Here is a 24889-nt window from a genome sequence, read left to right on the forward strand (position 1 = left end):
TGACACAGGTAAAGGTATTCTGCAAGCTTGTAGATTCTGTGTAGGGATCTTGCTTTGTTCTGTTTTCTTAATAGGAGGTGTATTAATGTTTAGGGCCTGGTTTAATATTTGTAGTGTTGCCATTACATAGATAGGGTTGTTACTGTTTGAGAGTGTTCCATATTGCAGGAGTAACTTTGCGCTCATTAGTTTGTGTGCATTACTGCAGATCCTGGGAGTCTGTTAGGTGCTATATTTCTGTTTTCATTTCTTCAGTTTTGCACTGAATGCCAAGTGGCTTTTTGGGGTTTCTATTCCAGTTTCTCCGTCTCCATATTTGTAATTTGTAGTCTTTCTGTACTTGGTGAAGGTCTATTCTATGTATGTGACCGAGGTGAGGTATTTTACTAGCATGTAGACATTTGTGCCAATATTTGTTGTGTTTTCTCAATAGGACACACATTGGTGGTAAATTTTTTTTTTCATAAGGAGGGCTACTGCTCCTGGTAGGAGAGTGTTTTTATGTTGCTGTTACTGAGATGAGACTTTTTTTTGTAGAGTAAACTGAATGGGGAATGTCCTGGGCTCTGTTCTGCACCCACTGTGTGGGGGGCTCAGAGTGGTTCCTGTAGATACAGAGTATATGCCTACATCTTGACGATCATGTGTTCAGTGTGTGAGCATCATGTCAGGTGTGCCCCAACAGCAAAAAAGTTGAGAACTACTGCTCTAGCACTGTCAAAAATATGTCCAAAGCAAAATCAAACTCAATTTTCAGAAAAATAAGCCTAACAATGCCAGTGATACACCAACAATGACGTGCAGATTCAGCTGCCAAAAAAAAAAAATAGAAGAAAGCTTATAAAATTGGCAAATACTTATCAAAAAAACAAGAATAAGGTTTTTGTGAGAACCGTGGGCTGCCACAGTGCAAACACTTATTTTAATCTTTCCCAAAGTGAAACAAGAAAAAAATCTTTATGACTATTGATCTCCACAGAAAAAAAAGACTTAGGGGAGGGGGTCCCATAACACTGCTGTGACACAGGATGTCCCACACATGTTAGAACATGCCTAAGCTAGAGTCAAAGCTCCACATGGGTTTCATACAATGATTGCATATCCTGTTTGTCCTCACAAGAAGTAATGTAGCAGCTCAAGTTGCAAGATGACTATAGATACATCAAGTCCAGCTTTCAGAATGCATAATAGCTCACTCTGCATGGCAATCCAGGGGAAGGAGAAAAAGCACGCAGCAAGAAAAATAAAACACTCTTTCCTAATGTTAAACCTGGGAATTTGTACAGAATCACTGGATTAGCACTTTGATAGCATGGCACTAACATACTGTTAGCCATTCTCATCAATTTTGAATTGGATTAGCAGATTATAAAAATATGTAAATAAAAAAATACCCACCAATATGTTATTCCAATAAAGTATGTTCAATATTCTTTGGAACGTTTTAGTTTTGTAGCCATTACTACCACACCTGACAAAATTTTCCACAATTTCACCAGAGTAACAAAATCTTCTTATGAACAGGCTGAAATATATTACCTTTTAATCTTACAGGGTGCACACTTATTTGCTCTTATTGATCCTTCAGAGAAAATGATCACAAGCACAGTCCATTAAAATATTTTTATAGCATAAATTTTATTAAAACAAATTTTTTTCTAATATGGAAATGGTCTCAACTTACAAAATCATCCAGTATAAACTCACTTTATTACTTTAGCCCTGCTTTGTCCCTTTCTAAAAAATATTTTTGAAATATGGGTGTCCAAAACTAAATCCCATGCAAATGCCTGAGACATTACAGAAGGACGATGATAGCACAGTTGCTTACCTGTAACAGGTGTTCTCCTAGGACAGCAGGATGTTAGTCCTCACATGTGGGTGACAACAGATGGAGCCCGGCATGGGAAACTTTGACCAGCAGGCTGAGCATGCCCAGCCTGCTGCTATCCGCACATCCACGCGAGGTCTCCCTTCAGTCTCGTAACATAGCAAAAATATGAGCGAGAAAAACAGAAACCGAAAGTGAACCCAACATTGTGGGGTTCCTGAGGACTAATATCCTGCTGTCCTAGAAGAACACCTGTTACAGGTAAGCAACTGCACTTTCTCCTAGTACAAGCTGGATGGTATTCCTAACATGTGGGTGATTACAGAGCTCCACAGTTGCAGAACAAGGCGCCAACGGGCATAAAACAACTGCGGTGCTGTGGGGAACTGGGACAGTCTGGCCCCACAGAGAGCACACGATGAACACAGTTGGGTTCAAGACTAGAACAGATCACGGAGGACAAAAGTGCTGTCCTGGCGACTATCCCTGTTGAGGCAGTAGTGAGCCGTGAACATGTGGAGAGAACTCCAGGTCACGGCCCTGCATATTTTGGCAACAGGAACCACGCCAGATGAGCCACTGACGCCGCCATAGCCCACACAGAGTGAGCCTTCACCCTGCCAGCCAGCTAGAGGCCTGCTTGCTCGTAGAAAAAGGCAATGCAATCCGCTAGCCAGTTGGACAGGGTCTGCTTCCCCAATCCTGTTCCCAGCCTATTGTGTCAAAAGACACACAGAGCTGGGTAGACTATGACTCATTGTACGGTCCAAGTAGAAAGTGAGCGCCCGCTTGCAGTCTAGGGTATGAAGAGCACGTTCCCCCCGGGTGAGAATGAGGCTGTGGGAAGAATGTGGGAAGTATGATTGACTGGTTGAAGTGGAAAGCAGTCACCACCTTCGGCAGAAATTTTGGATGCTTGTGCAGCACCTCACAATCATGGAAGAATTTCATGTAGGGAGCGTATGTGACCAGGGCTTGTATCTCACGGACCCTGCGAGCAGAAGTGATTGCCACCAGGAACGTAACTTTCCAGGTGAGGAACTTCAGGTCACAGGATTTGAGAGGCTCGAACAGATGCCGCATGAGCCTCGCCAGGACAATGTTTAGATCCCATGAGGTTGCCGGGGGGCGAAGCAGAGGCTTCAGTTGAACCAGGCCCTGCATAAAAAGCCTGACCAGTGGCTGGACTGAAATGGGCGCCTCAGCAACCCCTTGGTGGTAGATGATGAGGTGTACTCGGACCGAACTGGTCTGGAGGCCAGTCTCGGACAGGAGCCACAAGTAATCCAGCAGGCAGGGGAGCAGACAGGAGAAAGGGTCCAGTCCATGGCCGCCGCATCAAGTGGAGAAATGCTTCCACTTCGAGCTGTAAGACCTCCAAGTGGAAGGTTTCTGGGATTCAATGAAGACCCTGGAAACCCCATCCGAGAACTGCAAGGGCAGGAGGATACGCTCAACATCCACGCTGTGAGGGCCAGGGCCCGGACGTTCGGGTGGCGCAGGGTGCCCTGGTTCTGCGATAGGAGGTCGAGAGCCATCCCCAGCAGAACCAGTGCACTCATGGACAGGTCTTGGAGCAGTGGGAACTATACCTGTGTTGGCCAGGAGGGTGCCACCAGGATCATGGTCCCCTCGTCCTCTTGCAGCTTCGTCAGAGTCCTCGAGAGAAGCGGAATTGGGGGGGTACGCATACATAAGACCTTGCCCCCAATGAAGGGAGAACACGTCACGGGCCAGATGGTCTTTCCCTGGAATCAGGGAACAGAAGATGTTCGCCTTGTGATTGTGGGGCGAGGCGAACAGGTCCATGTCTGGCATGCCCCAGCAGCGGAATAGGCTGGCTACTACCGCCGGGTTCAAGGACCACTCATGTGGTTGGAAGGGCTAGCTGAGGCAGTCCGCCAACGTGTTTAGGTGGCCCGGCAGGTATGTGGCTCTCAGATACATCCCCTTTGAGAGGGTTCAATCCCAGACCTGTATCGCCTTCTGGAAGAGAGAGGAGCCCATACCTCCCTGCTTGTTGATGTACCACATCGCCACCTGGTTGTCCGTTCTGATGAGAATGACCTTGGAGGACAGCCTGTCCTGGAAGGCCCATAAGGCGTACCGGATCGCCCACAATTCCAGAAAGTTTAACTTGCAGCGGGACTCGGCCGCAGTCCAAAGGCCATGAGTATGCAGGCCATCCATGTGGGTGGTGCAGGCTAGAATGGGAGTCCTAGTTCCAGATTGGACAGAGCCTCCCATCAGGCTAGGGAGAGGGTCTGTGACAGTCACTGGCGCTTCCAGATCCTAGGATGCCTGCCATTGACACCACAAGGCCCAGAGGCGGGCCAAGGGGGTCACGTGGACCTAGGTCGTCATGTGGAATCAATCACGAATAATGATGGCAAAAGCCAAGGGTACCTACTGGAGGAACCGAATGTGAAAGGGGACCCAACACAGCAAAAAACCCCCAAAATATAGCAAAAACGCTTTCAAGGGTTTGGAGCTCCACAACCGCAAGGCTACTGCATAGCGGAAAAGAAGAGACTGAAGGGGGACCTCACATGAACGCGTGGATAGAAGCAGACTGGGCATGCTCATGACAAACATTTTCCGTGCCGGGCTCCATCTGATGATGTCACCCACCTGGAGGACTACCATCCTGCTTGTCCTAGGAGAAAGACTCATTCCTTGCTTCTACCCTTTATAATGCATGACATGAACCCAATTTTGACTGCTGCTCAATTTTGTACTCAATCCCACTTTATATTAATATGCATTAATAGTAAGTTCCTTCCAAAAATATTGAGTGCTGTTGGGCAAACTGCCAAGTCTATCACAGATATAAATAAATAAATAAATAAATGTTAAATTAGTCGGCATGGAATGGGTACTTACTGCAGCACTCTTTCCTGGAAAATTGAAGAAGGCATCCGGGCCATATTTCTGAGGCATGTGTTTTAGTATGGACAATAACTTCACCGCATGAGGAGGCTATTTAACAAAAACAATATTCTTTATTTCAATATGTTTTTCTGTGCCTACTATACAGTAAAATAGTTCAGTCAAAAGATGCAAGATTCTCCTACCCTGATATGTATAAAAGCACTGGCTTTTAACAATCAGATCATATAAAATAAAACCAGAGCAGGTATAAACTAAACTAGAGAGGCCATGTTACAGAAGATCAAAATTAATAATTCATGTCTTGAAGCAGCATTTTTTAAACATTTTAAAAACATTTGCTAGTAAAAATTGAAAAACAAACCTGATCAAATTTTCTTTAATCTTTCCTGCTAAATTAAAAAAAAAAAAAAAAAAAAAAAAAAAAAAATAATCGGGCCCACAAAATTAGTACACAAAGAGAAAGACTCATCATGATAGTTTAAGAATATACATTGTTCTTCAATCACTGTCTTATCTTCTGTTGGCCCCTGGAAATCTTGCAATTCATTAATTCCTTCATTGTACAGCAGGAATGTTTCTCTAACCACTAGTACCAGAAGAGGTAAATACAAAAACACATAAGATTTGCCATACTGGGTCAGACCATCAATCTCTCTATCCTGTTCCCAACAGTGGCCAATCCAGTTCACTAGTACCTGGCAAGATCCCAAGAGGTAGATAGATTCTATGCTGCTTATCCTGGGAATAAGAAGTAGATTTCTTCAACTCCACCTTAATAATGGTTTATGGACTTTTTCAAACACATGCAAAAAGCATCTAGAATTCTTTAGGTAATGGTATCAGATTTTAATCGTACAGTACAATCTTTTTTTCTATTTACCAGAAACCTATTGATAGGAATACGAGATTGAGTTATAATAGTCATCTACAACTTATGTGAGACAGCATTCCATTTTGGCAGTCTTTACGTCTTATGTTCTACAGCTGATGAACTTAAACCAAAAGCACAAGAAATGCACAAAAAATTTTCAGAAAAAGGCTACCCGTTAGCAGTAATCAATAAGGCAATGGAACATGCCCAGTGGAATAACAGAGAACTTTTGTTACAACCATCATCACACCCAGGTTCCTCCCAGTTGACTTGCATTCTACCATTTTCTTCTTCAGCTCAGAGTTCAAAAGAGCATTAAAAGACATTGGCATGTGCTGAAGCTGCAATCAATTTTTAAGGAATTAACTCTGTTTGCCTAATGGTGAGGCCAGAATATTAAAGATCAAGTTGTACATTCTCAGTTTGAATTACAACACATGGGTAATTTACAGGTATTATTTGTGCATGAATAATTATACAATATATACCTGTGTATTTTTATATTTATTTACTTTTATTACATACATAATTTTAAAAAATGTTATATATGTTATAATGTTATATATAATGTATATGTTATAATGAAATATGTTTTTTTTTAAATTATGTGTATGTAATAAAAGTAAATAAATATTGATGAAAATAAACAGGTATATATTGTATAATTATACATTCTCAGTTTGCACAGAATATTGGAACTGGCAGTGATAAAGTTTGAGTCTGGTTATTTTGTCTATGGTCATTGTTCAATCTGCATGCAAGCACATTCCAACATGAATTTGCCTTTTGATCTTTTTAAGTTCTTTAAAACTAAAGTGAAGACAACCTGTGCCTCTACTAAGGTAGTTTATATTATTTGGTGCCCTTGCACATTATTATATGCTGACAAAACTAAATGTGTATTGCGGACTACATAAGAACATAAGTTGCCATACTGGGTCAGACCAAGCCCAGCATCCTGTTTCCAACAGTGGCCAATCCAGGTTACAGGCTCCTGGCAAGTACCCAAACATTAAGTAAATCCCAAGCTACTGAATGGGGTTAAGTTTAATACTTAAAGCTTCCTCACTATAACAAGATTGTTCAGCAAGCTACATTTCTTATGCTTTTGTTTGTTTTTCATTATATATTTGGATTTTATGAATGTTATTTTCTATATCACCTAGGCCTTTATAGTATTAGGTGACTAATACTATATATAAATATAAATGCTAATGCCAGTAATAGCAGTGCTTATTCCCTAAGTCAACTTGATTAATATCAGTTAATGCATTTCTCCTCCAGGAACTTATCCAAACCTTTTTTAAACCAGACTCACTAACTGACCTAACCACATCCTTTGGCAACAAATTATAAAGCTTAATTATACACTGAGTGAAAATAATTATTTCCAATTTGTTTTAGATGTGCTACTTGTGAACTTCATGGAGTGCACCTTAGTCCTTGGATTATCTGAAAGAGTAAATAACCATTTCACATTTACCAGTTCAAGTCCTTCCATAGCCTCCTCAGCCTTCTCTTCTCCAAGCTGAACAGCCTCTTTAACCTTTCCTCATAGGAGAGTCATTCCAAGCTCTTTATCATTTTGGTCACCCTCCTCTGTACTTTCTCCATTACAACTATATCTTTTTTTGAGATGCGGTGGCCAGAATTGCACACAGTATTCAAGGTGCAGTGAAACCATTGAGCAATATAGAGGCATTATGACACCTTCCGTTTTGCCATTCCCTTCCTAATAATTCCTAACATTCTGTTTGCTTTTTTAACCACACAGCACACTGAGCTGATGATTTCAAAGTAAAATAAACTGATGCCCAGATCTTTTTTCTGGGTTGAAACTCCCAAAATGAAACCTAACATTGTGCAGCTACAGCATGGGTTATTTTTCCCTATACACATCACCTTGCACTTGTGCACATATTTCATCTGCCATATGGACACCCGATCTTCCAGCCTCGCAAGGTCCTCCTGCAATTTATCATAATCCACTTGCAATTTAACTACTCTGAATAATTTTGTGTCATCTGCAAATTTGATCACCTCACGTACCTCTTTCCAGATCATGTATAAATATATTAAAAAGCACCGGTCCAAGTACAGATCCCTGAGGTACTCTTTTTATCTTTTTTCACTGTGAAAACAGACCATTTAATCCTACTGTTTCCTGTTTTTAACTAGTTTGCAATCCATAAAAGGACATCTCCTCCTATCCCATGACTTTTTAGTTTTCTTAGAAGCATCTCATGAGGGACTGTGTCAAATGCCTTCTGAAAACCCAAATACACCATATCTACCAGTTCACCTTATCCATATGCTTAGACACCCTTTCAAAAAAAAAAAAAACAGCAGATTTGTGAGGCAAGACTTCCCTTGGGTAAATCTATGCTGGCTGTGTCCCATTAAACCATGTCTATCTGTTCTGTGATTTTATTCTTAATTACAGTTTCCATGATTTTTCCCTGCACTAAAGTCAGGCTCACCGGTCTATAGTTTCCTGGATTACCTCTGGACCCCTTTTTATATATCGGGGTTACATTAGTCACCTTCCAGTCTTCAGGTACAACAGATGATTTTAACTATAGGTTACAAATTTCTTGTAATAGGTGTGAAATTTTTTAGTTCTTTCAGAACCCTGGGGTGTATACCATCCAGTCCAAGTAACGTGTTACTCTTCAGTTTGTCAATTTGAACTGCTACATCTTCCAGGTTCACTGTGATTTTGGTCACCCTTGAAAACAGTCTCGAACAGGTATCTCTCCAACATCCTCCTCAGTAAACACCAAAGCAAAAAATTCAGTCTTTCCACAATGACCTTATATTCCCTAAGTGCCCCGTTAACCCCTCGATCATCTAACAGTCCAATCAACTCCCTCACAGGCTTCCTGCTTTGGATATATTTTTAAAAGATTTTATTATGAGTTTCTGCATCTACGGCCAACTCTTTTCAAACTCTCTCTTAGCCTATCTTAACAATGTTTTACATTTAACTTGCCAGTGCTTATGCTTTTTCCTATTTCCTTCAGATGGATCCTTCAAATTTTTGAAGGAAGATCTTTTGGCTAAAATAGCCTCTTTCACCTCACCTTTTAACCATACCAACAATCATTTGGCCTTCCTTCCACCTTTCTTAATGTGTGGAATACATCTGGATTGCGTTTCTAAGATGGTGTTTGGGGTTTGTTTGTTTTTTAAGTGTTTTTAATATTTGCATACAAAGACTGCCCAGACTGAATCATAAGTAGGTTTAATGGGGGTTAATAGTTTATTGCTGTTATTCTGATGCTGCTTGTATTGATTAAGGTTATTTATGTTTTATGTATTATATTTTTTTCTGTTTGGTTTTATTTGCTTTGATTTTGATTGTTATATTGTTACCCATCTAGTATAGGCAATAGTGCAAGGTGGACTGGTTTTTTTTTAAACAAATAAATATGGTCTTCAGTGATTGTTTATTGGAGCATTATCACCTTCCCTTTTCCTGCTAGTTATGCCTCTCTATGCAGCCTTGCATCCCATTGACTCTATTCATTGTCTTGTGTACCTAGTATCTTTACCTTAAATAAGAGTGGACTTCATTAACAATTGACTTCTATTGCTTAACTCATTCCAGTTAATTTTCTTCCCTAGATCCATGCTGGCTAGTTTGTTGACCAATTTTCTAAATGGAGTATATAAAAAAAACCAACTCCCAGCTTCTACCATAAAACCCCTCCAGTTGCTCCAAAACGCAGCGACGAGAATTTTGACCAATACCAATCGGAGAGCACATATCTCTCCCATTCTAAAAGATCTTCACTGGCTCCCAGTAAACTTCAGGATTCTCCATAAATCACTCACAATTATCCACAAAAATATTCACCATCAGACCCCTCTTGATCTGCTACACCCTCTCAAATTGCACTCGACGGCCAGACCCTTAAGGGATGCCTACAAGGGATCCTTACATGTTCCTCCAGTCAAAATTGTACACCATTCAAACATCAGAGACAGGACATTCTCTATCACAGGTCCCTCCATCTGGAACGCCATGCCTCTGGACCTCAGGCAGGAAACTTGTCTACTAACTTTTAAAAAGAAACTAAAGACATGGCTGTTCTGCCGAGCCTTCCCTGCCTCTAGCCCAACAGCCTGACTTAGAATTGTTCCATCACTTATGTAAATAAACAAATACTAAATCACCCTTACAAGTTATCATGAGGTCAGCTCCTTGCCTCCCTCCCATACTCTTATGGAATATAGTACTTTATCTTCGTTCTCCCTCTCTTTTTTTCCTACTCCCAGTTAAGGCATCCTTGTTATAATGTAACTTTATGCTCCTTTTAAATTGTCTCGTTGAGTGGTTGGTTTATAGTTACTGCTTAGTTCGATGTAAACCAAGTTGATTTGATTTGTATCAAGAAAGTCTGTATATAAAAGCCTTTAATTAATAAATAAATAAATAAATAAATAAATAAATATTAGTTAGGGGAGGATGGGGTACACAAACCTTGCCCTCCCATTTTCACACACACTAACTCACATTCATTCTCTTGTATATCCATACTCCCCACTCCAACACGCACAGCTTGCTGCAGCCGCCATCTTCAGCCCACATAGTCGATGGGGCTACTCTTCTTTCTTCTTGGGCTTTAGGCCCATATTGCGCCACCTCCTTTCTTTTGGTCACATGGGCAAACACTGCTTCTGCTGCTTCCCTCTCACTCACTACACCCACTTTCCTCTTACGCATTCACTCACTGTTCATCCATTCCCTTCTTTACTCTCACCTAGTCCTCCTCTCTCCATCTTCTCCCCTCACTCCTCCCTTCCCTTTTTTAACTCCTCCTCTTCCCTTAACCCTTCCCTCTCACCCTTCTTCCTTTCCTTCCCCTCACTTACCCGTTCCCCCACTCACAAGCTCCTCTTTTCCCTTCCCTTTCACTTATTCAGCTCAGCTCCCCTTTCCTCCCCTTCCTTCTCAGTGAGATGGAAGGGGAAGGGAGCTGAGCAAGTGGGATGGGATGGCAAAGGAAGAAAAAGGGAGAGGAGATGGGGGAATGAGAAGTTCTCACTCACCCGCTTCCCTCTCACTGCCTGCCTCACCTTCACCTCCTCTGCCAGGCAAATCTTTGGTGCCGCACAGTTCTTGTTTTTTGCCAGTGGAAGGTGGAAACCCTGCAGGCGCTTCATCACCACTTTGCCAAGGTTCGAATGTGTGAGTGGCTCACTGGGCAAAAGACCCGATCCTGATGTGTGAGACTTTATATATCTGCTGAGTTATACAGCTAGATATATTTGTACACCTCAGTGCTTAAAAAATTCAAAGAAGAAAAAGCCAACATTTTCTGCAGAATAAAAACCCTAGGTAAATCTCATGGCAACAAATACCCACCTATATGACACTTGCCTACAAAAATATCAAATACAGATGGCAAGTGTCAAACATGGCTTATTATATCAAAACCAACAGAACACATCCCCAACATCCATGCTAAAACTGTTCTGGAATCTTGGAACAAAGCTGATCACCTTAAGGTGACGCACTGGATTAACAGAAGTGAGATTAAATTGATATATACATACATATATATACGCACATGCACCAATCCTACATACATTTATCAATGGATTTTATTTTATTCCATTTTGGAAACGTACTCCTAAAATTTATTTTAAGGGTTAGGACAAGATTAGTTACTTTGTTTTCTGAGTGGGTAATAAAAGGTCTTATCCAACCAAACTGTTTAACTGACCAACAGAATGAGTACTGAGTTTTATAAGCCTACAAATGTTATGGTATAAAGACTGTTTACCCATTGTCCTTTATCTCCTTGAAGTTTGCTGAACAGCAACTTTAGTTCTCGAACCGTCAAACTGTAGCCAGCCAGCACGCCCAACATATCAACCAGAAGATCTGGAGAGGAAATTAAAAAAAAAAAATGGAGACACCATCATACACTATAATTCTTATGTTTCTTTATTTTTGTAATTTGTAGCCTGCTCTATCCATGTTTCTAGGTAGATAAGGTACACTCAAATCAACATAGATATACACAAACCAATTAATATAATTAACAGTTCAAGAACAAAAAAATAAAGGTATGTCATCACATTTGTTAAATGAAATAAAAGCCAAAAAATAAAATAAAATCACACATTAATAGCTTGTCTAAAATAAAAAGCTTTGATCTGTTTTCTAAAAGTCAAATAACACTCAATGTTCCAAATCTCATTTGGTAGACTGTTCCATAATTGTGGACCAGCCACATACAAAGATCTCTGTATCATCAAGCCTAACCTCCTTTGCTGTTGGTACTTCTAATAAATTTTGTCCTGCCAATCTTAATGTACGAGATGGTTTATAAAGTTTTAGAGCCGAGCTTACAGACATGGGGACATCACCCTTTAGCGCACAGTGGATTACTGTGGCAATTTTAAATTGTATCCTCAATTTTATGGGCAACCAATGGGGTGAAGTAGAACTACTTAGTCAAAAAAAAAAAAAAAAGGTCTCAACTTTTTTGACCATTTTTTTTTCTACCTATTCAAGTGGCCCAACATGGCAACCACAATACTTTGCTCAGTACAGAACACAAATTTGTATTTCTGGTGCCATACAAAAATGTATTTATGTCTATGCAATGTAAAATTCTAGCATAATTCTAGCCAAATCAAGCTCCAAAGACTCTGCTCTCTTATTTTTAAATATCTCCCTCAAATAATGGAGAGAAACTGTCTTAAAAAAAACAAAAAAAACCCAAACAGCTTTACATCCAAATTGTAAATTTTACATTCTGAAGAGACAGCTGACTGTAGAGTTATACAGTTGGTTAGGATGAAATACCAGAATGTGCCATCAATACCACTTTCTTATGATTGCCAGATAGCTCTCTCAATATGGCAGTTCAGAAGAGAAAATTCTGAACTGCACCTGAATAAAATTCTGCCACAACTGAAGTGCAAGTTTGCTTACCATAAACTGTGTTTTCCGTAGATAGCAGATGAATAAGCCATGCTCTATGGGTACGTCCTCCGTGCCACTAGGTGGCGCAGCTCTCAAAGTCTATCGAAGACTTTTAGCTAGGTACTCCCTCCCTCCTGTATCCTGACAGGATTACCTCAGGCTCCTCAGTCAGTATCAAAGCAAGGTAGGTGTGCTAGAACTGTCCGGGGAGGCAGGTAGGTCAGCATGGCTAATTCATTATCTACGGAAAACACCGTTTACGGTAAGCAAACTTGCTCTTTTCACGCAGATAAGCAGCATGAATTAGCCATGCTGTATGGGAGTCCCCAGCTGACGTAGTGACCAGCTAGTATGTATCATGAAAAAAATATATATTTTTTTTTTTGCTCAATACAAAATAGTGGCAGACAGTTCCTATGAAGGCTGTATCTGTTTAGAATTTTGCGCTTCTGTAGGATAGTCCGTCGCAAAGGATCATCCACTGGCTGTTTGGAAAAACACTGGTGGGATGTGAAATGTGTAGCGGTGATTGTGTCGCCTCGTCATAGATGTCTATGAGAAGTACTTTATAGATAGAGAGGCAATCCAGGTTATCCATGTATCCGCTGTGTCTTTAGGATTGCAAAAAAACGTTTGCGATTGTCCAGTATCGCTAAATGGCTATAATTGGAGATTGCCTTGGATGAAGTTGTCGTCGTCACTGGATGCTCTTGTGCGTTTGGAGTGACGAAGAAATCGTTGTGAGGTCGATTGGGTGACAGAGTGCACATATCGTAGTATGGTAGTGCACGATTACCATCAAGGCGTGTCAACCTCTCATTTTTAATTATAAGAGGTGTAGATGGAACGTGGAGTAGGTGATAGCTAGGGTAATGCAGAAAAATGGGACGTTACCGATAGTATAACTCCGGGTAAGTGTGCAGAATTACATTGCTGTGTTGAAATGGAAGAGAAAAAGGGTATTGAACCAGTGGTTGTAAATCACATGGTCTTTTTGTAGGATTGAAATTGAGTAGGAAGAAACCTCTGGTATACGAGGAGCGAAGGTGACAAGTGTGTAGAGGTGCAAGGAACAGCATTAGCTATTCGAGATTCATGTTAATATGCCATGGCACCGGTGGTTTTGTAAATTGGATGTAGGTTTAATAGGCCGTACATGAAGAGGTATACCAATGAGTAACATGAAAGTGGTAGTTCCTTTGTATGAAGGTAATAAGATGTAATAAGATGTAATGGTGCATGCAGGAACTCATAGCGAGGAGTTGCCTTGCCCTTGCTGCAGCAAAATGGAGGTATAACAAAGGCAGCCAGGTGGGTTGATGCACCTTCGGAAGCGCAGCAGTACAATCTTCCTGATAATATGTTTCTACCATGTTACTCTCTGCAGTTATTCACATTGTTAATTGTAAACCGGGTTGATGTGATTCATATCATGAAACTCGGTATAATAAAAATAATAAATAAATAAATAAATAAATAAATAATTGAATGTGATGGAGAATATCTATGTATTTTTCTCCTTTCCTCAGAACAAACAAGTTCATCAATGTCCCCGCCCTAAGGTGTAGGAAGGCGTGGAAAGGAGGTTTCCTTGGTCTAGTGAAGTAACTAGGAGCTGCGTCCCGGAGAATTGGGTCGTGAATTAAAAGCTGTCATAGGTAACCGTACTATGGACGTTTTTGGTTATTTTGGCACAATATGGCAGAATCATCCAGTCTGTTTTGCATCTCTGGAGTGATCAAGAAATGAGTGGAAGAAGTCAAAGGAATGCATAAATATGCGTTGTGACCAATTGATGAGAAAGGCGCCTGGAGTTTGAGTGAGCTCAGAGAAATCGGACAAAGCTCTCCATTATTTATGTACAGGGCTGCACGAGACCCTTATTAGTGAGAAGTCTTAGTGAGAGTATGTTTGGAGTTCTCTCTGTTGTTAGGTCCCCTTTTGCGGGAGTAAAAGTGATGTTGAGTTAGTCGATTCCAGGCCGGACAATGTCGGGCAGATAATTTGTGGAAGTGAGATGGATATTCGTTGAGCATGATCCAGTCTCTGAATTGTCACTTCGTAGAGGTTCCAGGAACCAGATACTCTGCTCTGTGTATTTATTTAAATTGGGGTTTTTTTTTCAATGCAAGACGTATTCGTGTGAATCCTAACTCTCATACCCTTGTTGGGAATCTTGTGGCATATGTGCAGAGCATGTTTGTACGAAGTCGATAGATGTTGTGTCTGGAATTCATACAGATGTTGAGGTGAGGCTACTTGGTGCACAGGGTAGTCAAGGATGAGCTCGCTCAAGATGTCAATGGAAGAAGCTACCGTTATGAGTTTATTCCTGGGTTGTTGTTTTTTTCTTGGCAGACCAAGAAATGTGAGATCAAGAAACATAGAAATTGATTCCATTGGTGCCTGAAGCTGCATCGCAGGCATTAGATATGTAGGCACATAGGGGGAACTGTGTAGGTGGGTACCCTGTGTGTTCCAGAACAGTTATGTCTGTAAAGTTGGCACTGTAATACTGTGAAGTAGAGTTGTGAACAAGCTGAGAGAATTAAAGCTCTCAGGTAAGGTAGAAAGCCTTGTTGTGAACCTTGTGATGCAGGGTTCAATGAATTGCAATGTGAATAGAATGCAAGGTGAACCTTCCGGTTCTGCTTTCTTTAGAGTCCCAGATTGATTAGGTAAGAATCATTTGTAAAGGTCGCCGTTTGGAGTCTTGGGATGGATGACATTAGGAAACTATTGTTTAAATAGGGAAAAAAACTTAGTCACTCTAACGACAATGGTGCAGCACTATGTTTGTCCAGTCGCTGGTGAACCCACTGGTAAGACAGAGGCCGCATGGAAAAATCCTGTTTCGCAGAATGGTTTCCCGTCTGGAGAAAAAAACCTAGGTAACACTAGATTATTGGGGTGCCTTGATATTTATTTATTTATTTTGAATTCTTATTTACCGACATTCCTGTAAAGTATACAGATCATACCGGTTTACAGTGTAACAGAACTGTCGCGAGTGACGTTTACATAGAACATAAAACGTTAGCACATCGGAACACTTTGTACATAAAATATTAGAGCATCAGAACATTAGGAACATTTGGAGAATGCAAGGAACAAATGAAAACATTATAAACTGAATGCGAGATAACTATAAGACATTGATGCCGTAAAATAGTGTAAAAGGCATAAGACTTGATGCTTGGATTCAGGGGAGTAAGGGGGGAGAAAAGGGAGGTGAAAGTGGAGGGAGGGGTAAGAGGGAGGAAAGGATCAAAAAGATGGGATTGAGCGGGTGGCAGTAGCAGAGGAAAAAGGCACCCCGATGAGGCCTAGGGGACTGTGTCGAGAGAGAGGTGTGACCAATTTATCCTCGTGCCTTAGTCCATGTCCTTCGAAAAGCATCAGAGTGAGCTTGAGTTTCCAGGAAAGTTTGCATGAAGAGCCATGTCTTTAAGATATTTCTTGAAGGTTTGGTGACTATGATATGTAAGGATGTGCCTATTTGAAAGGCTGCGCGACCCCCGGGATGAAGGACGGAAGACTGGTTTTGAGAAGGCATTCCGTAGGTAGTAGTATTAATATAACTGATAAAGCTGATTGATTCAGTGCAATGAGAACAGAGATGGGGAATAAGTGGGCAACTGTATCCCTGAGGTAATGAGGGCAGCCTTATGATGATTACTGAAAAAAACCCCACTAGAGTTTGGAGGTTGAGGATTCTTAGGGTGCCTCGGCTGTCGAGGCGTCCCAACAAGCTGATGTGGTTCGTGTTGCTGATCAGCTTGTTGCCTCGATGGTTGAAAACAAAAAACAGCGCTCATAAGCAAAGTAAGCTCTGAAGGTTATTTGCCCCTTATAAAAATTTTTTTTTTTTTTTACTTTGGTAGAGGGCTGAGAATGAATGTGGATGTCATAAGACAAGATGCTGGGAAGTAGGTACGAAGGGATGTCTAATCCCGAGACTTTGTGCCATATCGGGGAAGTGATTTCTGAGAAAAACGTCTGGATGGGATGGTAATGTGCCCAGTTGTCATTACACTCCATGTCATATGGCACTAGAATTGATCCATGGAAGGTGGTTGGCTGTCAAGATGTTCACTGAAGTCATAAAGAGACTTCCAAGCTACAGAGAAATCAACATAGTTCAGGAAATGCTTCCACTGAGCGCGAGCTGTATGTATTGAGACAAGGCATCTTAGAAATTGTTGTTCTTAGAGCCTGTCACGTGGTAATATGCAATGGAAATTTTGGTGGATAGCATAGGTCTGAGAATACTTCCGAAGAAAGATGTTACATCATGTGTTATTTATAATTATTGGGGGGGGAGGGGTTGTTTTGGGTTTTTTTTTATCGTCCAATAAGCTATACTTAGCTGGCGGTGTAGTGGAACATATCATGGAGCATGCCAGGAAACTTTAGTCACACTTCCAGTCAATGTAGTAAAAGAAGGTTGGAGGATCCAACAAGGCAGTCATTCTTTCCGTAATGTCGTCCATTGGGAGTTATGGTAGGTTATTGGACCAGCAAGAACCTCCAACTGTCTTAGATGTCTAGTAACCACATATGTGGAAGCATATATTATTAAATATTTATTTGTTTATTTTTATATTTTATAGACGCCTTAGTGTTAGTGAGCGTTTGATAAGCGTAAGAGCGTAAGTCACGCTGGGCATCTGCACCGAAGTTCTGGCGTGTCCGTCGCCCGCGTTCATAGCCCATAGTGCCTTGTGTCCACCATCAGGTGGTATGTTGGGTCACCTTTTTTTTAAACCAATGCCTTGCCACGTTGGTTTAAGATTCGGGCAGCGGGTGGGCAGCTTTGTTTTTTGTTTTTTTTTGGCAGTTCAGCTAGTGGCATGCCAGGTGCAGTGCTGAAGGGTTGGCGTGTTGGCTGCTTGCACTGATAGGAGTAGTGGTTTTGCTCTCAGTAAGGTGCTGTGGTGGCGGGCAGCCGCAGCGATGAGACCACTTGTCGGCGGTCGCATCGATGTGTCTGAGTCGGCACAGTGGCGGCCCCGTGGATGAGTCAGTGCGTCCATGGCTGCGTCAATGAGTTGTTGCGCTGGCAGTCGTTTTGATGTGCCGGTGCGCCTGCAGCTGCGTTGATGTGCTGGCGCCTCGGCGATTGCGTCGGTCTGCAGGTAGCACTCGATGTGTCAGTGCTGTGTTGTCATGCCGGCGCCTGCGTCGGTGCCTTGGCGCTCCAGTGACTGCGTCCCGGCACCACGTTGACTCATCAGCGCTCTGTCGCCGCTTTGACACATCGGCGTGCTGACGTCGAAGTGTCGGCGGTCGTTTGGTCGCCTCGGTACACCGGTGCACAGGCAACCGTTCTGGAAAGTTAGCGCTCTGGTGGGGGTTTTTGGGAGCCTGAATTCTGGGTCCCCACCCCCGAGTCGGCTCTTCATAAGCCGAAGGTCGGCTGGGTCCTTATCAGTCGCCCAATAGGCAGCCCATAATCAGTTTACTTGTGCTCCTCCCCTGGCCTCTACTCTGTGCTCGCCTGGGAACCGGGGGTTAACCGAGGAGGCAGTCGAGACGGCAAACGTCCATAAGGGGGAGGGGTGCCCCGAGATGTTTGTACTATCTCATGAGGGTGGGCTGCTGAGAAAAAAACCTTTTTTCCTTTCTTTTTCTGTTTCTCTTTATATATTTTATTTTGTTTAACTTTATGTTCTTTGTTACCTTTTCTCTATAGATGTTATAATTTTAAATGAGAGAAGAATGTGAGAGAGCTCCGCAGACACTGTTGCGCGGAAAAAAAATCAGACTGAGGAGCCTGAGGTAATCCTGGATTCAGGAGGGAGGGAGTACCTAGCTAAAAGTTTTTGATAGACTTTGAGAGCTCCGCCACCTAGTGACACGGAGGACGTACCCATACAGCATGGCTAATTCATGATGCTTATCTACATGAAAAAAAACAATTCTTTATCATCTCCAAATATAGTGATTGCTTCAGAAATGCTGGATGAGCCCTTCTTCACTTGTAGCTTAATGATGCCCAGAAATCCAAAACAAAGAGCATCCACGAAGCTCAGATAAATATGAACTGTACAACAGAGGGGACAATAAATCAGGCCAGATAGAATATCTGTGATTCACATAGCACTGACAAACTAGAGTGAAGCACTAGGCCACACTGGGTTCTGCTCATCTATATCAGGTTCTGCCTTTTGTTATCTATCCAGCCTATGTGCACAATTTTTTCCATGATTCAACATCCAGTGTCTAGCTCATTCTGGGGAAAAAAAAATAAAAAACAGTTCATGTGGGGCAGAAACATCCTATGACTTCACAATCCAAAAGAAACTTCTGTAAATGGCACAGACAATACTTGACTGTTAAAAAAAAAAAAAAAAAAAACACCCCACACCAAATCACCAAACCAGACAGCCTCTATATATGGCTGGCATTTCGAAAACACCTGTATTGGGGAGAAAAGGTGTAACACAACAAACTTATTTTAGCAAGGCACTGAAAACAGTCATCTGGCCACTACAATGAAGCAATATCCAAGTTACGGTTTTCACTGCTGCACCCGCTGTAATAGTTACATCCCTCCCACCCAATGTAGGTGTTTCCAAACCACTTGCTGGTGTCAGGGTTACATAGTTGGTGGAATTTTTTTTCTTAAGTTTTTGCCATAGATGGATATTAATTATTGACTTTATGCTACATAGGAAACATGAGAAAACGGTGCATACTATAAAATATGGGATAAGTAGATTGATACCAAAGAGCAGGAACCTGAACTGGACGAACAGAGCCCAGAGTGCCTTAATGCTAGTTCACACTAGTCACAGATATTTTACACAGATAGGGGTAGATTTGAATAGGTGCACACGCCCATGTGCGCATGCTACCCGGCAGACACACATGGACATCCCCATGTGCACATGCGTGCCATGTTTTGTAATCCGCGCACGCAAGGGTGGGTAGTTTTCTGCAACATTCGCGCAGTGACATCGCTGCCTTCCCCAGTTCCCTTCCTTACCCCCTACCCTAACCTCCCTCACCCTTCCCCTCTCCTCCCCACCCCTAAACCCTTACCTTTATTTTTTCTTATTTCGTTGTTCACTGCTCCAACAGAGTAGTAGCAACTTGCACGCACCCTCACTCCCTTCCCCGGTACAGCAGCAAATGGCCGCTGTACTGGCTGCTTCCAGCCCTGCCCATCCCCCCCCCCCCCCGACCACCCCTTTTCTTTGGTCTGGCATTTCTGCACATAACTGGAGTTACGCACGCCATGCCCCTTCTAAAATGCGCGAGGTACACGCAAGGCCCAGCTACAAGCGTAACCCCATTTTTTACGCGCATCGGCCATTTAAAATCAGCCCAATAGTGTATTTACCACTCCATCTCTTAATATAGTGTACAAATGCTCACCAATATTTTTTCCTCTAAAAAAGAATTTGTCCAATTTGAAGCAGATTTTAAAAGCCTTATGCGCGCAGGGGGGTTATGCGCGCTGAGCCTATTTTGCATAAGCCCGGAGACACACGCAAGCCCCGGGACGCGCATATGTCCTGGGGCTTGAAAAAAGGGGCGGGGTGGGGCGGTCCAGGGTGGGGGCGTGGCCAGAGGCCTTAATAGGGTCACTAGGCTGGCGTGCACAACCTACACCTGCCTAGGGGCAGGCGCAACTTGTAAAATAAAGGTCAGTGGGGGGTTTAGGCAGGGCTGGGGGGCAGGTTAGGTAGGGGAAGGGAGGGGGCGGAAGGAAAGTTCCCTCTGAGGCCGCTCCGATTTCGAAGTGGCCTCTGAGGGAACAGGGAAAGCCACCAGGGCTCCCCTAGGGCTCAGCGCACGCAAGGTGCAAGAGTGTGCACCCCCTTGCGCACGCAGACCCTGGATTTTATAACATGCGCGCGGGCTTAGCGCGCATGTTATAAAATTGGGCGTAGATACTAAAATCTGGCCCTTTATGTTTAGAGTGTTGTAGCAACAACAATTTCTGCTATCAAAATGTTGCATAGTTTCACTGCTAAGAGAAAAAAATCCGTTCCTTCAAAGTTTAAATTATACTTTCCATTTAAATAATGCCTTGTAAAAATTGCAGCTACTTTGGTTAAAAAAAAAATATAAAAGAACATTACAATTCTCAATTAGTGGATTATAATTTGTTTGAATCTTTTACCACTTCACTCTGAATTTTGATTATTGTTCGTGAGGTCAGTATCTTCACTTTCTTGTTCTGGACATTCTTACATTGTCAACATGAAGTGTTTTCAATGACAAACATATCTCAACTCCACTGCCCAGCTAAAATTCAAGTTGCACATCCCCAATCTGTTCACCAGTCACTCAAGAAATCACTTACTGCACCCCCAAAACTGAAATATCAGGGGGAAATACCTCTATAATATAATTTTCCTGCTAGAATGTCAGTACAGTTTGTGTGATGAAATACTGCCTGCAGTCTGTTTACAATAAGCTTATTTTACTTGTACTGTAATCCAACTTAAACATGATTTTCATGCTTGTAAGAGCTATAAATATCTATTTTTAGATAACTGATTAATCAATCTCCCCAGCATGGGCAGAGGTATGATCCATTTGCTATTCTACTGCTCACTTCATCACTGTACACTAGTGAAGTAAAATGTAGCACATGTACAGTATCACTCAACCAAACTTGATGACCAACCCCCTGGTGCTTCATAATTGTGTCATACGAAGCAAATCATTTATACCAGTTACAGAAAAATTAAAATGCTGCCATATTTTGGCCTGTGAGATAAACTGCACTTTACCCAGCAAATTCCTACCTGCAATCATGTTGTCAGTTTTATCAATCCTTTTCAGCACTAACTCAATTAGTCCCACCTCTGTGCAGATGAGCAGATTGCGAATGCTCTTCTTCAGGATAGCAGTGAAGATACTCCAGATTTCTGCCTGGCAAGTGATATCACACTTGTCCAACAAATCTACCATGCATATGATACTTTCTCCTTCTTGGATGATGAAGTTCATTTCCAAATCAAACTGGCCACCTACAAGCTTTTTAAAGACAAAAGAAATGAGACAAATACAAATTAATGTCTACAACTCTATAACAAGATATTACCCATATTAGGGGAAACATACACCTGAAGACTTATTCTAACACACAAAAGCACCTAAAATTTAAGTTTTAAAAGAAAATTTGAATAGCTTAATTTTAAACCACACTTAACCAACAATCACTAGTCGCTGATTGTTCCCTCCTAGTTACACAGCAACTCCACCAGTCATAGGAATAGTATTATAAAATTACAGAAAATTATAAATATTTGTTCAGAAAATTATACAAGATTTATATTTAACACCATTATCCAACTTGCCTCAATCACTTAAACTAAAAAGAAGCTTATTAAGCACATAAAATCCAGTCTGTAAGGATACCAATGCACTTATCTTGGAGAACACCACATCCCAAGCACGGTTGTCCAATATGATCTCTGAAACATTGTCCAAAGTGTCTCAAAGCAGATCAAAGAACACACCCAATAGTGGTTTATCCCAACTCTATGAAACTCAATAATTGTAATCCAGAATAGCAATCACAGTTTCAAGCTCTATGGCTGATTCATATATAACAAATATTGTAATCCACAATGGTGATGGTCACTGGAACAAGAAAAATGTATATGCCACTGATCCAATCGGAATACCATCATTGGAACTTCGCTAATATGATAAATTTATAATCTTCCAGTTCCCATGGTATCTTGATCAGATGTGATTTTCTTTGTTGTATACCCCACAATTAACTTCTGCCAAGCCCAGACTGTTTATGTTTGATAAGTTTATTTTTAGTCTAAGTGACAGAGACAAGTTGGTTAATGGTGTTAAATATAAATTTTGTAAAATTTTCTGAATATTTATAATAAGTCTATAATTTTGTAATACTGTTCCTATGAACGGAGTTGTCTTAAGATTATTCTATACAGCATTTCAAAAAAATTGTCTTCCATTAGATTTATAAAAACTTAACACAATTCATCTACAATTTGGTTATGTTCATCTTTACAGCTATATCAGCCTCTGCGCCATTTACAATCAATGGATAGAAATTATTTGCAGGTTCCAAACATCAGGACAGCTAGGCTAGATTTAACAAGAAAATGTACCTTCTCAGTAGCAGAACCCACATTATGGAATTCAATACCAAACTCAATCCTGTTTAAAACAAAGGAATTCAAAAAGGCAATAAAAGCTTATTTATGCTCATCCGTATTCACTAACCAACAGCCTTGAAGGCTCTCTCTTTCTGTAAATGTGTACTGTACTTTTAGTATGTTATTTTAAATTTATTTTGTCTTATATTTAATTTAAATAACTTATTTTAAACTTATGATTATGTAATATTTGTAAACCGCCTAGACCTACTAAAAGTTGTATAGGTGGCATAGAAAAGATTTTAAATAAAAACTTGCATAATATCTAATCATTTTGAGAGCTGAGAAACAGCAGCATTTATGCCTTCTACAGCAGCACTTCTCTAATCTAACTTTGCCCAGCATTGTGTTACTTCAGAATCAAAAGGCTGCAGTGCAGTTCAAAATATCATGCAAGATGACAGATGCATGCCAACATGATCAATCTGAATTGAGTGTATGCAATTTACACTAGAGGAGCATTGTTTTCTTTTTGCACTTTTTTTTAAATATTTGTTTTAAATACACATACATCAGAATTATTTCCAGGCCAAGAGACAGCAAAATACCATGTTAATTTCATTTTTTTTGGGGGGGAGGCAGGGGTAGACATGGCAGATACATTATACTTGATAAGTATGCATCTTCCCTGGTACGTGCATACCCCTCACACCCCCTATACGCATCTTGCCCTCTTCTCCACTCTTCACCTCACTACCAAGATGTAGGTCTCATCCCTCCCACTCTTCTTTGTCCCCTTGCATGAAGTGCCAAATAAGCCACTTCTGTATCACCTAACAAGCATAAAGTCTGAATTATCAATGTATTGGCCCAACAATCTTCAGATAGCTAATTCCTAATTTTCCCTTTATGTTTTAGCACAGGGGTGGGCAGTTCCAATCCTTGAGGGCTGCAAACCAATCAGGTTTTCATGATATCCCTAATGAATATGCATATTAGAGATTTGTATACAATGAAGGCAGAGTGCATGCAAATTCACTAGGGATATCCTAAAAATCTGACTGGTTTGTGATCCTTGAGGACTGGAATTGTCTACCCTTGTTTTACCATTTAGAAATATAAGAAATAACTTCCACAAGCATAATATAAATGATGGCAGATAAGGACTAGATTGGTCCATTTTATCTGCCCAGCTGCAATTCTTCCACATTGGATACATGAGCATGTAACATATAGTAACATAGTAATGACGGCAGAAAAGGAGCAAGTGTTCCATCCAGAGTGCCAGACAAGTTTCTCTTGGTAATATCTACCATACAATGTAGGTCATCCCAGGTTTCTCTTAAGGGTAGTCTGGGCAGTTACCCCTAATACTTTTGATCAGAGTAGAAATATTTACAATCAAAAGCCAAGCAACTGACAAACCCATAAAAAATTACTGCTAGCAAAATTTACTGGGTGAGGAGTCTTCCAGAAAAGTTCGGCAATGCTGACTTGCTTTCCTTTTGGACTTGGCCGAAGAATCAGTCCTGTGCTTTTTCCCTTATGTCTGCATATCTGTATCCCCAGACCATAAACGTCAGGGCCCGTGTTAGTTGCCATCTGAATTCAATTCCCCTATTTTTCCCCCTGTCATCAACGGGGAGAGGGATGTTGCAGTTGCATCAAAAGTATCAAGGATTATTGGTTGAGGTTAGTAATCTCCATGCTTCTGATAAGGGTAATAAATGTTGCACTGAGCAAGTTACCCCCATGCACTCTTTTCTTCATTTCTGTCCTCTAGACTTTAGGGATCATAAGAACATAAGACAGGCCATACTGGGTCAGATCAAGAGTCCATCAAGCTCAGTATCTTGTCTCCAGCAGTGGCCAATCCAAGACACAAGTACCTGGCAAGTTAGCAAACATTAAATAAATCTCAAAGTTTCAAGTTTGGGCATCCAGTGGTATCACCCGCTTGGGTCACATGCTCACACGAGATGGGACGATGTTAAAGAGTTTCAGGCGGTGTACGGACTGGGGGTTACTCACACTTTCCCATACCTACAAATTGGACACTATATTCGAACCCTCTTGGACACCTGTAAAGCTCCATCGGTGTACCAAACTCTAGATCAGATGTTTCGTTTTGAGATGTTTAAAGCCCCATTCCTGTCTACTTACTATCAATATATAAGGAGGTGCTCTGAAGGAGCAATGTACTCTACCTTAGAGTCCCATTGGAATAGAGACGGAGACTTTGTTGTCACTCAAAA

The 24889-nt window shown here is 41.3% G+C and overlaps 1 protein-coding gene across 1 annotated transcript in view; it reads right to left on the bottom strand.

The window, feature by feature from the left end:
• LRBA (LPS responsive beige-like anchor protein) overlaps nt 1-24889 on the bottom strand; it is a 1658631-nt gene that overhangs the window by 1451539 nt on the left and 182203 nt on the right. The window contains 3 exon segments of the mRNA XM_029605291.1: nt 4715-4810; nt 11387-11487; nt 21303-21534. Of these exon segments, the coding sequence (XP_029461151.1) occupies nt 4715-4810; nt 11387-11487; nt 21303-21534 (429 nt within the window).

The sequence above is a fragment of the Rhinatrema bivittatum genome, chromosome 1 (genome assembly GCF_901001135.1).
Source record: "Rhinatrema bivittatum chromosome 1, aRhiBiv1.1, whole genome shotgun sequence".
Lineage (NCBI taxonomy): Eukaryota > Metazoa > Chordata > Amphibia > Gymnophiona > Rhinatrematidae > Rhinatrema > Rhinatrema bivittatum.